Here is a 13910-nt window from a genome sequence, read left to right on the forward strand (position 1 = left end):
AAAATCAAGAGGAAATGCCCCCAAATTAGCAGGAAATGAGCAGAGTAAAACATTTTCATATGAATGGAGTGTTTCTTAACATTTTGTTCATTTTATAAATGTACTTTAAAGATATATTTATATAGTTTTCGAAATGACCAAAAAAGGGGACTATAGTGGGTTAAAAAAAAACCATCAAAACAAATTGAAGGCATGTTTTCAGCCATTTTTGAATGTTTTTTTTTCAGATCTGGTGTAACTGTAACGTTTCTCCACAGTGTTCAACAACCACAGCAAAGCGGGGATCGGGGAGAGCCCCCGGCCCAAGGCGGCGGCGGCGGGGGCTACGGCGGGGCCCCTTCCGCCCCTCCTGAGGGAGCGCAGCGAGCGCGCCGAGGCTCGGGAACACGTCAGGATGTTGCAGGCCATGGCCTGCGCTAACACCAGCGGCGCTAAGGGCCTGGCCACCCGGAGGGCCACCGAGGAACTGCGAAAGCAGGTCAGAAAACCCACGCCGCCTCCGTCCGCTCCAGGAGACTTTTTTGGCGTGTCCGTGTCTTGAAAGCGTCCCCGCTATGGCGCGTCTGTCTTGTTCTTCTTCTTCTTCTTTTGCTGCTGCACATGTTCCCAGTCTGCCTGCCAGGTGTCAGCTGGGCGATAGCAACACATGATGTCATCAAGTCCCGCCTCCTGACTCTCTCTTTCTCTCTCTTCGTTGTGTCCGTCCCCGTTTCCTCCTGGACTTCAGAGCCCCCTGGTGGCGGGCAGAATTCCCAGCTTGCTCAACAACGAACAATATGCTATTTACAAGCGATATGGCGGCAAATTGTAGCCACCTGTCCACGTTAACGGAGTTGTCTCGGACATTTTTCCCACGCTTTGAGTCCGATTTAGAAAATGTTTGTTTGAGTGTGCATCCATTTTGAATCATCATCCCAAATGGTCCATTTGTAATCGCTTGGCCCTTGTCCTGCACGCAGGTGTCGCGGGTGAACGGCCTGACGCGTCTGAGCGCCCTGCAGGCGGCCGCCAAGAGGACCCGCGACTTGCGGCTGCCGTCCAAAACTGTGAAGAGGTACACGGCCACTGTGTCCAAGGGCCACGTCACCTACACCAAAGCCAAGCAGAGGGAACTGGGCAAGAAAACCAAACTCGGCAGCGGCGGCGGCGACGACGACGACGACTACGCGAACAATCACAATCAGCACAGCCAGCCAGCAGCCAGCAACGGGCTGACCCACTCAGGAAAAGCAGCAGCAGCAGCAACAGCCTATCACAGCAATGCAAAAACACGCAAACAGGTGCTACTCTCCAACGGGCAGCACGGGGGCGACTTCAACAGCCGCTTCAACGGGCGCCGCCGCGACGACAGGGACGAAACGCGCCAAGGCGACTTCCACGGGCGGGAGGGTCTGCGCAACTCCAAGCGACGTCCGGAGGCGGCGCCCCCGCCGCCGCCGCCGAACGCATCCGAGCCGAAGCCCGGCCGGGATCCCAAGAGGGCCCGCCCTCCGCCGCCCCGGACCCCGCCTCCGCCGGAGCCCCGCGTCAAAAAAGCGGGCCCCGTGCGCTCGGCCGCCCCCAGCACGCCGCTCTCCAACGGCCGGCCGTCGCAGCCGCCGCCGCCCCCCGCCCCCGGAGACGGCCGCCCTGCCGTCGTCGGCGCCCCAGGCGCAGCAGGCCTCCTCCACGCCGGCCGAGTCGCTCAACCAGAGACCCCGGCGGGCGTCGGCCGGAAAACTGATGCTGATCCGACAGGCGCAGCGGCAGCTGAGCAGGTCTCACGGCCGCGCCTCTTCCTCCCCGTCGCCCGGCCGCAATCACGGGCGCGGCGCTACCTCAGACACCGGCCGCTCCTCCTCCCCGCCGGCCTCCCCTCTCCCGGGGCTGCCGGGGAGCCACGGCGCGGGGCGGCCGGCCCACCGCGACAAGGAGTGGGAACGCGAGAAGGAGCTGGCGCGCCAGACGGAACGAGAACAGGAGAGGGGGCGGGGGCCCCGCCGGAGCCGCCCCGAGGGCTGGGCGGCCCTGGCCGAAGTGCCCGTCTTGCGCCCGCCGTCCGCCGACTTCCAGGACCCCGTGGCCTACCTGGACGGCGCGCGGGAGCGGGCCGAGGCGGCCGGCCTGTGCCGTGTGGTGCCGCCGCCCGACTGGCGGCCCGAGTGCAAGCTGAGCGAAGAGATGCGCTTCGTCACCACCGTGCAGAGGGTCCACATGCTGGGCCGCCGATGGGGTCCCAACGTGCAGCGGCTGGCCTGCATACGAAAACACCTCAAATCTCAGGGCATCTCCATGGACGAGCCGCCAGTCATCGGTGAGCCAAACGCCACAAATTTGACGCGCCCGTTTAACGTGGGAGGGCTGGCGGCGACCGCATTCGTCGATAAAAAATCCTCAGGTCCATCCATGGCATCAAACCCGGATGTCGTCGTCCGCCAGACGCCATCGGAGCCCCACCCCCCCCCCCCTCCCCCCCCCCCCCCCCCCCCCCCCCGAGGCTACCACGCGTCAATGTTTGCTCGAGTGGCGTCCCGCGTTTACGACCCCCTTTTTTATAGCCGCCGATAACAATCGGCGAGTCGTTGTGGCGCGCTCCGCCCCGACAATATTTCCCACAGATTGTCCCGTCACTTCCCACTCCCGGGGCACGGCCGCTTTACGAGCGTCTAACGAGCCTCGGCGTGCTCGCAAATGCTACTCCACCCCCTCGCAATTTTATTTCACGGCGCACTTTAGCCACGCACGCGCTGAATGAAATGGACGCCGTTTGGCACGGGGGAGCGCTGGAGTCGCATCCAAAGGTCAGCTGGCGCCCGCTAAGGAAATCAGCTGACTGTATTATGAGAGTCGCTATGCTAAGTCACTGGCTGCCATTGGCTAGGAGTGCTAACATTTTTCCCCCAGCCCTCCCACTTGAAATAGATTGGACGTCTAGCGCTGTCAGTGGCAGAAAACATGATCATTCATGGCAGGCTGAACTGGATTAAAAGCCCTGAATATTCCGTTTTTTATAGATCTAAAACAATGTTTATTTTAGCATGTTTTATATATTTTTAGATTTTACAAAATGATTTTTAAACTAAAAACACAGAAAAAATGGATTAATAAATTACAATTATCGATTTAAAAGGGGGAAAATCAGGAAATTTAATATACATCTATACTCTTCATTTGAATTTGATCCTAAAACAGTAAGTCGGCACTCATCATTTACTTTCCCTGGCCACACAAAATGATGTGGCGGGCCAGATTTGGCCCCTGGACCGCCACTTTGACACATGTTCAATAGCATAATCTATAATTTAACGTTCCTCATTTAGATTTTAGCCTTGTAACAGTTCAATTTTAATCTCGTTATATTCCTATGAATTTTTCTCTCTGAATATTACATTCTTGCAATTTCCCGCGGCATTTCTCAGTTGGGAAACACCATTTTAAAGAGTATTTTTTGAACGCTAGCCACTTGTGTTTTTTTCCGTCAGGCGGCTGCGAAGTGGACCTGGCGCGCTTCTTCCACTTGATCAACGACATGGGCGGCATGCAGCAGGCCATGGACTTGAAGAAGTGGACCAAGCTGGCCGACCTGCTGCGCATCCCCAAGTCGGCGCAGGATCGCCTGGCCAAGCTGCAGGAGGCCTACCTGCGCTACCTGCTAGCCTACGACTCGCTGGACGCCGACGAGCGCCTCCGCCTGCAGGCCGAGGTGAGCATCGGCGTCGGCGTCACGCCACGCCACCCGCCGTGACCGACTCCTCTTTTTGCCGCCCAGGTCCTGCAGGAGAAGCGGCGGCTGGAGGCGCGGCACGGGCCGCTGGAGGGCCTGGCCGACTCTGCGGCGCCGGCGCTGCCCCGCTACGAGCCCAAGAACGGGCTGGCGGGTGGCGTGGTGGGCGGCAACGGCGTCTACCAGCATCTGAAGGATCTGGAGGCTCAGGTCAAAGCCGGTCGGCGACGCCTCTTCGCTCAGGAAAAAGAGGACGGGCGTCGCGTGGCCGACGAGCGGGACGTTGATGACGTTCTCGGCGAGCAGCACAAATGTATTTACAAGGTACTACTTTTGGATGGAGATGTTTTTTTTCTTTTTTTCCCTGAATCTGCTGGATCACTCATTGACAGGAATAGATGTCAAAACCATTTGAACTAGGATTATTGTTAATCAGTGGCGGTCCGTGCATCTTGTCGTAGCGCCTTCAACGGGTAAAATCCGATGAACGGCGATACGTCCATACGCGAAACGGCAAAAATTGCACTAAAATGCGGTAAAATCCACTTCCTAGCAGCATTTATTGATTCAATACAAATACTTTGAAATTTCTTGCAATTTCCCACGGCATTTGAACTAAAAAAACTTCCAATTCACGAAACATAAAAACAGCACGACTTACTAAATCTCGTAATATTACGTTTTTTCTCTCACTCCTAATATTACTACAATATTACACAAAAAATGGTTTTGTGCTCACAAATTTAAGTCTGAATCCAAATAATTTCCTTAAAAATAAGCTACAAATTGACTTTACCCTCATAGTATTAAGATGTGAATCTTGTAATAGTATGACATAGTTGAATTTTATTCTGATATTATTAAGATTTTTCCCAATATTACAATGTTTGTGCTCTTGGCCAATCAGTGTGGTTGGGAAACACATCATACTTTTACATTCATTCATTCACACTTTACATACAGCATCTTATTTTGTTATTTTGTTCTTTTTTCAACACAAGCACATTAAAAGCAGAATTTTGGGTTCCCAGTTCATGTTATTGCTACCATTCGGATACCAATTTTTCTTGTGTACATAAAACTGTGGGGCACATTGACTTAAAGGGTTCAATTCATTCGTTCATTTTAAACAAAAAAATCAAATCAAATCAAAAGCTTTATTGTCATCATACACAGCTGGGTATAACTCCACAAAAAATAAATACATTTTACAAAATCATTTTTTTAAATGATGAATACTTATTCTATATTATTAGTCATTATTAATATACTTATGAACTAATACAGTATTTATTAAAAGTAAAATGTTTTTTTTTGTGTTTAACGGCATTTGACAACTATAACCATCGTGCATGCTTAATTTAAAAAAGACACATTGAGAAAATTGCTGCCTGATTAAACTCCTTAGGGAAATCAACCAATTTAATAATAGCAATTTAATAATAATTTAATGCTTTAAACCTCTCAGTCTGAATGGCGATTGCATGTCTGTTAATTCATGAAATAACAGCACAGCCAATTGAATTGTAGAAAGTTTTTTGAGGTGCTTCTATGTGCAAATATGCTCAAGTTAAAGCATAATCAATGTGAAAAATGTCATTTTGCAGGGCAAGTCGGTGTCGTTGACCAACTTCTTCCGGATAGCGCGCAACACCATGAGCATGTGCTTCAACAAGGAGCCCGTGGCCGCCGAAGTGGAGGTTCGTCGCCCTTCTCGTCCCTTGGCCCATTGGCGCCAAGTTCTAAAAACGCCACGCGTGCTTTGCGTCCGCAGCAAGAGTACTGGCGCCTCGTGGAGCAGCGCGACAGTCACGTGGCCGTGCATTGTGGGAAAGTGGACACCAGCACACACGGAAGCGGCTTCCCCACCGGCAAGTCGGAGCCATTTTCAAAGTGAGTTCGAGTCCCCTGGTTTTGCCAAAACGGGGAGGCCAAAGTGAATCTCTCACGCATTTCTGGCGCCCTCTTGTGTACAGACACGGGTGGAACCTCACCGTCCTTCCCAATAACTCGGGGTCCATCCTAAGGCATCTTGGTGCTGTGCCCGGTAAGAACGCTTTTTTTGTGTTCACTGGATTTAGATATGAATTTTTCGTCAAATCGGCATCGATGCAGTATTTTGAAATTAAATATTTTTTAATCCATTGGCTGCATTGATTCATTAAAAACAGTCCCGTGGTCATTCACCTATTGCGGCAGCTCTTGGAACGTATTAACCGCGATAAACGAGGTGTTACTGTAGTTTAATTTAGTTCTGTCAATATTTGCTCCCCTCCGCGTGGTGGAACAAAAACGCGTTGTCAAATAAAGATGAAATAATGCTTATTGCAAAATGCTTTTATTGAATCAGTGTTGACAGTTTTTGTGTTGTGGTTCGCCCTCAGGGGTCACCGTTCCCTGGCTAAACGTGGGCATGGTCTTTTCTACCTCATGCTGGTCTCGAGACCAAAACCGCCTTCCGTACATCGATTATCTTCACACTGGTGCTGATTGCATTTGGTGGGTGACGCACGCACGCACGCATGCACGTAAGTAGGGAGAAAAATCCATTTGTAACATGCTGATGTGCGTCAGGTATTGCATCCCTGCTGAGGAAAAGTCCAAACTGGACAAGGTGGTCCACACGCTGCTGCAGGCCAATGGGACGCCCGGACTGGAAATGCTGGAGAAAAACATCATGGTGGGTATCAAGCGCATTCATAATATAAAAATGTCTGATCCTTTTTGTCCAAATGCAAGGGACTAGGCGGCTAGCGCTGTCAATGGTACTGAAAAAGAAACAGTCCTCCTTCAGTAATTGAAGTGGATGATTATGAAAGTAGTTAAATACTTAAATACATTTTTTTATAAAGTACTTCAGAATGTTACCTGGTTTGTACCCAGAGAGTAGTTCTGTTTTTGTTCAATTGGCCAAATTAAGCTTTATTTAACATTTTTAAATCATCTGTAATGAATTAAAAACATTTTAAAATCGTAATAAAACCTCAAATAGCATTGGAGATGCACAAGTACAAAGTAACAATGTTAATAAATATATCCATACAGACAAAATGGGAAAAAATCTAAAATTTTAGTAAGTCAATAAAAAAAATATTAATACAAATTCATTAAATTAATTTAAAAAATACTATATTATTAATATATATAAAGAGAAATGATTTTTTTTTTTTTATGTAAAAAAAAAATTAATTCATGTAATGTTTTTAAGAAATGTAAAGGTAAGTTTCATTACTTTTATTTTGTTGTGGGCTTTTTCCCCCGCATATTTTCAATTTAACTTCATTAAAATCAACTCATGCATTACTACAATGCTTTACGATATTTGTTATCATGTAGATTCAGACATGTGAACGTTTACTAAAAATTGGTAATAATTCCGTTTTTTCATGACAATGAGTCCGTTTTAATGATGGAATTTGTTTGGTGGGCCAGATTTCTCCGGAGGTGCTGTGCCGCGAGGGCATCCGCGTCCACCGCACGGTGCAGCGCAGCGGCCAGTTTGTGGTTTGCTTCCCCGGGGCCTTCGTCTCCAAACTCTGCTGCGGCTACAGCGTGTCTGAGACGGTCCACTTTGCCACGCCGCACTGGATCCAGCTGGGCTACCAGGCCGCCAAGGTCGGTCCTCGGCCGCCCTCCGTCTCCCCTCCGCCCCGTCTCGTCAACTCTGCGTCCGACAGGACCTGAAGTGCCGGCGCATCGCCAAGCCCTTCTCCATGGAGAAGCTCCTCTACCAGATCGCCACGGCCGAGTCCAAACGGGACAACGGCCTCCTGCTCACCACCGTGGCCGCCCTCCTCAAAGATCTCAGGTGAGTCAAAGAGCGAGCCGCTATTCCACGCCGACGGACGCCACTGACAGATGCCTCTCTACCGCCTGTCTACCGCAGGAACCTGGAGATGCGTCAGCGGCGGGAGCTGTTCACCGCCGGCCTGCAGTCGGCGGCCCGCTACGGCGCTCACGACGAAGGCCGCAAGAAGCCGCGGGGCAAGTGGACGGCGCTGGAGTCCTCGGAGAGACGCTGCCAGATCTGCCACCACCTCTGCTACTTGTCCATGGTAAATTCCACCCCGTCCTTAATACAGCGCCAATTAAGCCATTAGCAAATAGGACGGAGCTTCTCAAAGTCTTGCTCCCTCTAGTGCAAACGTGTCAAAGTGGCGGCCCGGGGGCCAAATCTGGCCCGCCGCATCATTTTGTGTGGCCCGGGAAAGTCAATCATGATTGGCGACTTTCTGTTTTAGGATCAAATTAAAATGAAGAGTATAGATGTATATTAAATTTCCTGATTTCCCCCCTTTTAAATCAATAATTGTCATTTTTTAATTATTTTTTTCTGTGTTTTTAGTTCAAAAATCATAAAATCTAAAAATATATTTTAAAAAACTCAAATAAACATTGTTTTAGACCTATAAAAAAACGAATATTCAGGGCTTTTAATCCAGTTCTTTTAATCCATTGATAAAAACAAATCTAAATATTATATCTAAAATGGTCCGGCCCACGTGAAATCAAGTTGACGTTAAAGCCCCCCGCGAACCAACCCGAGTCTGACACCCTTGACCTAGAGAATAGTAAAGTGTTTCAAAACTTTTGACCGCAGGCAGGTGTAGAATATACACTGGTCCTATCCAAATCTTTCCTGACTTCCCTCTTCCTATCCTATCCGGTTCTGTTCTTAGCTGTCAAGTCTTATAGTGAGTGCATCTAATGCCACTGTGCTAGTGTACTTACTACATAGAGTACAGTAGGACTAACAAAAGTATCACACATTAAAGGGAGCCTACATTTGTTAGCGGTGGGTTAAACATCAACCCTCAATTTAAAATAATAATAATAATGGTGTGTATTTATTTTGGCTTACTTTCTGAGGATTTGGGGCATTTCTGCTGTTTTTTCAAGACAAAAACATCTGGTTCTGGTCCCCAAATACAAGCTCAATTTCTAATTAGTAGCAATATTTCAATGGGTTACGTTGAATACAACTAAAGGTGTTGTCCAATTTGGCGTACCACCAGAGCAAGGGTGTCAGACTCGGTCGGGTTGCTTCGCGGGCTGCTTTAACGTCATTTGACACATGTGCTCTAGGTTGTGAATTTTCCACCGAATTTAGTCATGCTTTGAGTGTTTGACAGTGGAATTCATTGCTCCGTCCTACATATTTTGTTGAGAAACTTTCAGTCTCCCTTCTTACCTCATCAATGAATGACACATGTAATATCGCTGACCGAGAGAAATGACTCTTTTGAGGTGGTGCAAGAGACGGACAACGTGGTGTTCTGCCTGGAGTGCGCGCTACGCTACGTGGAGAAGCACAAGACGGGCCGAGGCCTCAAGATGATGTACAGATACGACGAGGTGGGACGCGGGCGGAGGGTCCAAAAACAAAAAAAGGCCTACATCCGGATGACTTTCCAACCTTTGTTTGGTTTTCCAGGAGCAAATCAACAACTTGGTGAAGCAGGTGTGCGGACGGGCCACGCTAAAGAGCGGCGGGGGCGGCGGCGGCGGCGAGGTCTGCCGCCGCCCCCTCAGCCCCGCCAAAGCCTCGCCGGCCAAACGCGGCGCCCCCCGCAAGCGCGGCGGCGTGGAGGTGTCGCTGTCCCGCCTCCCGCCCGAGACGGCCGCTGTGTCCTGACCCTTTTTGCACTAGCGACACCCCCCCCCCAAAAAAAAAAAATAACACAACCTTTCGGCGACAGCCCCCCTCTGCATAGTAGAAACCCAAAGTCGTTCCTCTCCAGTTCCCGGCGCAGTAAAGTGCTACGGGGGGGTCACCGTCGTAGCGAAAACTTGAAAGCCAACGCTGTACTGGCGTGAGAAAGTTCGCCTCCTACCCAGGGGGTCCGCCTTATTATTTTTTTGGTGCTGTCACTTTCCGATTTACTGTACCGTGCTGACAAAAAAGGGCGTCGGAAAAGCTTTGCCCCGCCCCCTGCCCCGCCCCCGTTTTGGTTGGAGACGTGCAATCCTGTTAACATTCCATTTTTCTTACAGTACATCTGAATTCTCATCATTTTCCACGCAGTGTATTTGGTTTATTAATTTTTTTTTATCAAGTAGAGCCACTCGTGAGAAATGTGAAATGTTTCCTCATTATTTGACTTTTTTTTTTTATTTTACGATAGATTTTTTTTCCCCTTTTTTGTGTACATAATCCTGTATATGTGGCCAAGAAAAGTGTCGATGAAGAAAAAGCCTTACAATTCCCTTTCTTCATGACGCGTTTAAAGAGAGAGAAAAAAACAAGGAAAAAGGAACGTTTAAGTGCTGCTTATAATCGCTAAAAGACGTCAGCGAGACGAGCCCCCCCGACCGCCCGTAGCCGAGCCCCCCCTTTCGCCTAGTTTTCTTTGGTTAGCTTTACTTTTTTTAAGAAAAGGGAAAAAAAGTATGAAAAAAAAGGTTTTATTGACATTTTCACGAGTGAAATTTCACACAGAAAGGTTGCACTGAGAAAAAAAACTGCTTTGAAATCCTGGATTTTTTTTTTGTCATCCCGTAAACTCGCGAAGAAGACTGAAAACTCTTTCAGGACTATTTAAGGAAGAAAAACAAAACAAAAAAAACACGGTTGTCAAGTTTTACGGCCTTAATATTTTTGCCGGTTTGCGTTTTTGATACAAACATCTGAAAGTGCTCGCTGGCAAAAAAGCGAGGCTCTTAATTTATTGTTCCACTCTCGTGTTGGTTACTTGATTTTTTTTCTCCTTTTTTATTACATTTTTGGAGTTTGTTTGTACTTGAGGTTGAATAAAAACTTGCTGACAGTTCAGTCTTTGGCTCCCATCTGGTTTTCACCATGCATGGGAAGTTAGTTTTCATTTGGCTGCAGGAGGCCTACCTGCTAGCCTACGACTCGCTGCAGCTAAGTGCCCAACCCGACCCCCCTAGCAACCCCCCCCCCCCCAACCCACCACCACCACCCCCCCCACCACCTTTTTTGTGTACATAATCCTGTATATGTGGCCAAGAAAAGTGTCGATGGGGAAAAAGCCTTACAATTCCCTTTCTTCATGACGCGTTTAAGGAGAGAAAAAAAACAAGGAAAAAGGAACGTTTAAGTGCTGCTTATAATCGCTAAAAGACGTCAGCGAGACGAGCCCCCCCGACCGCCCGTAGCCGAGCCCTCCCCACTACCACCCCACAACCACCCCAACCCACCACTACCCCCCCACCACCACCACCCCCACCCCACCACCTTTTTTGTGTACATAATCCTGTATATGTGGCCAAGAAAAGTGTCGATGAAGAAAAAGCCTTACAATTCCCTTTCTTCATGACGCGTTTAAAGAGAGAAAAAAAACAAGGAAAAAGGAACGTTTAAGTGCTGCTTATAATCGCTAAAAGACGTCACCACCACCCCACCCCACCACACCACCACCACACCACCCCACCACCACCCCACCACCACCCCCACCCCACCACCACCACCCCACCACCACCACCCCCACCCCACCACCCCCACCACCACACCACCCCCCCCACCCACCCCCCCCCCCCCTCCACCACCCCCCCTCACCACCCCCCCACCACCACCCCCACCACCACCACCCCACCACCACCCCAACCCACCACCACCCCACCACCACCCCCCACCCCACCACCACCCCCCCACCCCACCACCACCACCACCCCCACCCACACCACCCCCCCCACCCACCACCACCCCCACCCCCCCCCACCCCACCACCACCCCCCCCCCCCCCCTCACCACCACCACCACCCCTCACCACCACCACCCCACCACCACCACCCCACCACCACCCCACCACCACACCACCCCACCACCACCCCACCACACCACCACCCCACCACACCACCACCCCACACCACCACCACCCCCACCACCCCCACCACCACCCCACCCCCACCACCCCACCACCAACCCACCACCACCCCACCACCACCCCACACCACCACCACCCCCACCACCCCCACCACCACCCCCACCCACCACCCCACCACCCCACCACCACCCACCACCACCCCACCCCACCACCACCCCACACCACCACCACCCCACCACCCCCACCACCACCCCCACACCACCACCCCACCACCCCACCACCAACCCACCACCACCCCCACCCCACCACCACCACCCCCACCCCCACCACCACCACCACCCCCACCACACCACCCCCCCCACCCACCACCACCCCACCCCCCCCCACCCCACCACCCACCCCACCCCACCACCACCACCACCCCCCACCCCACCACCACCACCACCCCCCACCACACCACCCCCCCACCCACCACCACCCCACCCCCCTCCACCCCACCACCACCCCCACCCCCCCCCTCACCACCCCCCCCCCCCACCACCACCACCACCCCTCACCACCACCACCCCACCACCACCACCCCACCACCACACCACCCCACCACCACACCACCACCCCACACCACCACCACCCCACCACCACCACCCCACACCACCACCCCACCACCACCCCACCACCACCCCACCCCACCACCACCCCACCACCACCCCACCACCACCCCCCCTCACCACCACCACCCCACCCCCCCTCACCACCCCCCCCTCACCACCACCACCACCCCACCCCCACCACCACCCCACCACCACCCCACCACCACCCCACCACCACCCCCACCACCACCCCACACCACCACCCCCACCACCACCACCCCCACCACCACCCCACACCACCACCCCCCCTCACCACCCCCCCACCCCCCCCCCCCCTCACCACCACCACCACCCCACCACCCACCCCCACCACCCCACCACCACCCCACCACCACCCCACCACACCACCACCACCCCCCCCTCACCACCACCCCCACCACCACCCCACCCCCCCTCACCACCACCCCCCCCTCACCACCACCCCCACCACCCCACCCCCCCCTCACCACCACCCCACCACCACCCCACCACCACCACCCCACCACCACCCCACCCCACCACCACCACCCCACCACCACCCCAACCCACCACCCCAACCCACCACTCCCCCACCCCCCCCCTCACCACCCCACCCCACCACCCCCACCCCACCACCACCCCACCCCCCCCTCACCACCCCACCCCCCCCTCACCACCACCACCCCACCACACCACCCCCCCCCCACCACACCACCACCACCCCCCCCCCCCACCACCACCCCCACCACACCACCACCACCCCACCACCACCCCACCACCACCACCCCACCCCACCACCACCCCAACCCACCACCCCACCCCCCGACCACCCCCCCCCCCCCCCTCACCACCACCACCCCACCACCACCACCACCCCACCGCCACCCCCACCCCCCGACCACCCCCCCAACCCACCACCACCCCACCGCCACCCCCACCCCCCGACCACCCCCCCCAACCCACCACCACCCCCACCACCCCACCCCACCCACCACCACCCCACCACCCCCCCATCCACCACCACCCCACCACCCCCCCATCCACCACCACCCCCACCCCCCCCCCACCCCACCACCACCCCACCCCCCCCTCACCACCACCACCCCATCCCCCCCTCACCACCACCACCCCACCACCACCCACCACCCCACCACCCCCCCACCCCCCCCCTCACCACCCCACCCCACCACCACCACCACCCCACCCCCCCCTCACCACCACCACCCCCACCACCCCCCCACCACACCACCACCACCCCCCCCCCCCCACCACACCACCACCACCCCACCACAACTCCACCCCCACCCCCACCACCACCCCACCACCACCACCCCACTCCACCACCACCCCACCACCAACCCACCACCACCCCACCCCACCACCACCCCACCACCAACCCACCACCACCCCACACCACCACCCCCACCACCACCCCACACCACCACCCCACCACCAACCCACCCCCACCCCACCACCACCCCACCACCAACCCACCACCACCCCCACCACACCACCACCCCCACCACCACCCCACACCACCACCCCACCACCAACCCACCCCCACCCCACCACCACCCCACCACCAACCCACCACCACCCCCCCCTCACCACCACCCCACCACCCCACCCCCCCCCCACCCCCCCCCACCACCACCCCACCCCCCCTCACCCCCCCCCCCACCACCAACCCACCACCACCCCACCCCACCACCACCCCACCACCAACCCACCACCACCCCACACCACCACCCCCACCACCACCCCACACCACCACCCCACCACCACCCACCCCCACCCCACCACCACCCCACC

At 54.1% G+C, this 13910-nt stretch overlaps 1 protein-coding gene across 1 annotated transcript in view; it reads left to right on the forward strand.

Moving 5' to 3' along the window:
* Positions 1–10470, forward strand: part of jarid2b (jumonji and AT-rich interaction domain containing 2b) — a 50494-nt gene extending 40024 nt beyond the window's left edge. The window contains 15 exon segments of the mRNA XM_077590460.1: positions 258–478; positions 960–1609; positions 1611–2293; positions 3462–3682; positions 3749–4027; positions 5311–5403; positions 5478–5596; positions 5680–5750; positions 6088–6202; positions 6278–6383; positions 7136–7318; positions 7381–7511; positions 7590–7758; positions 8951–9058; positions 9138–10470. Of these exon segments, the coding sequence (XP_077446586.1) occupies positions 258–478; positions 960–1609; positions 1611–2293; positions 3462–3682; positions 3749–4027; positions 5311–5403; positions 5478–5596; positions 5680–5750; positions 6088–6202; positions 6278–6383; positions 7136–7318; positions 7381–7511; positions 7590–7758; positions 8951–9058; positions 9138–9338 (3350 nt within the window). The 3' untranslated portion in view covers positions 9339–10470.
* The last annotated feature ends 3440 nt before the right edge of the window (positions 10471–13910 follow it).

Source organism: Stigmatopora argus, chromosome 21, assembly GCF_051989625.1.
Source record: "Stigmatopora argus isolate UIUO_Sarg chromosome 21, RoL_Sarg_1.0, whole genome shotgun sequence".
Lineage (NCBI taxonomy): Eukaryota > Metazoa > Chordata > Actinopteri > Syngnathiformes > Syngnathidae > Stigmatopora > Stigmatopora argus.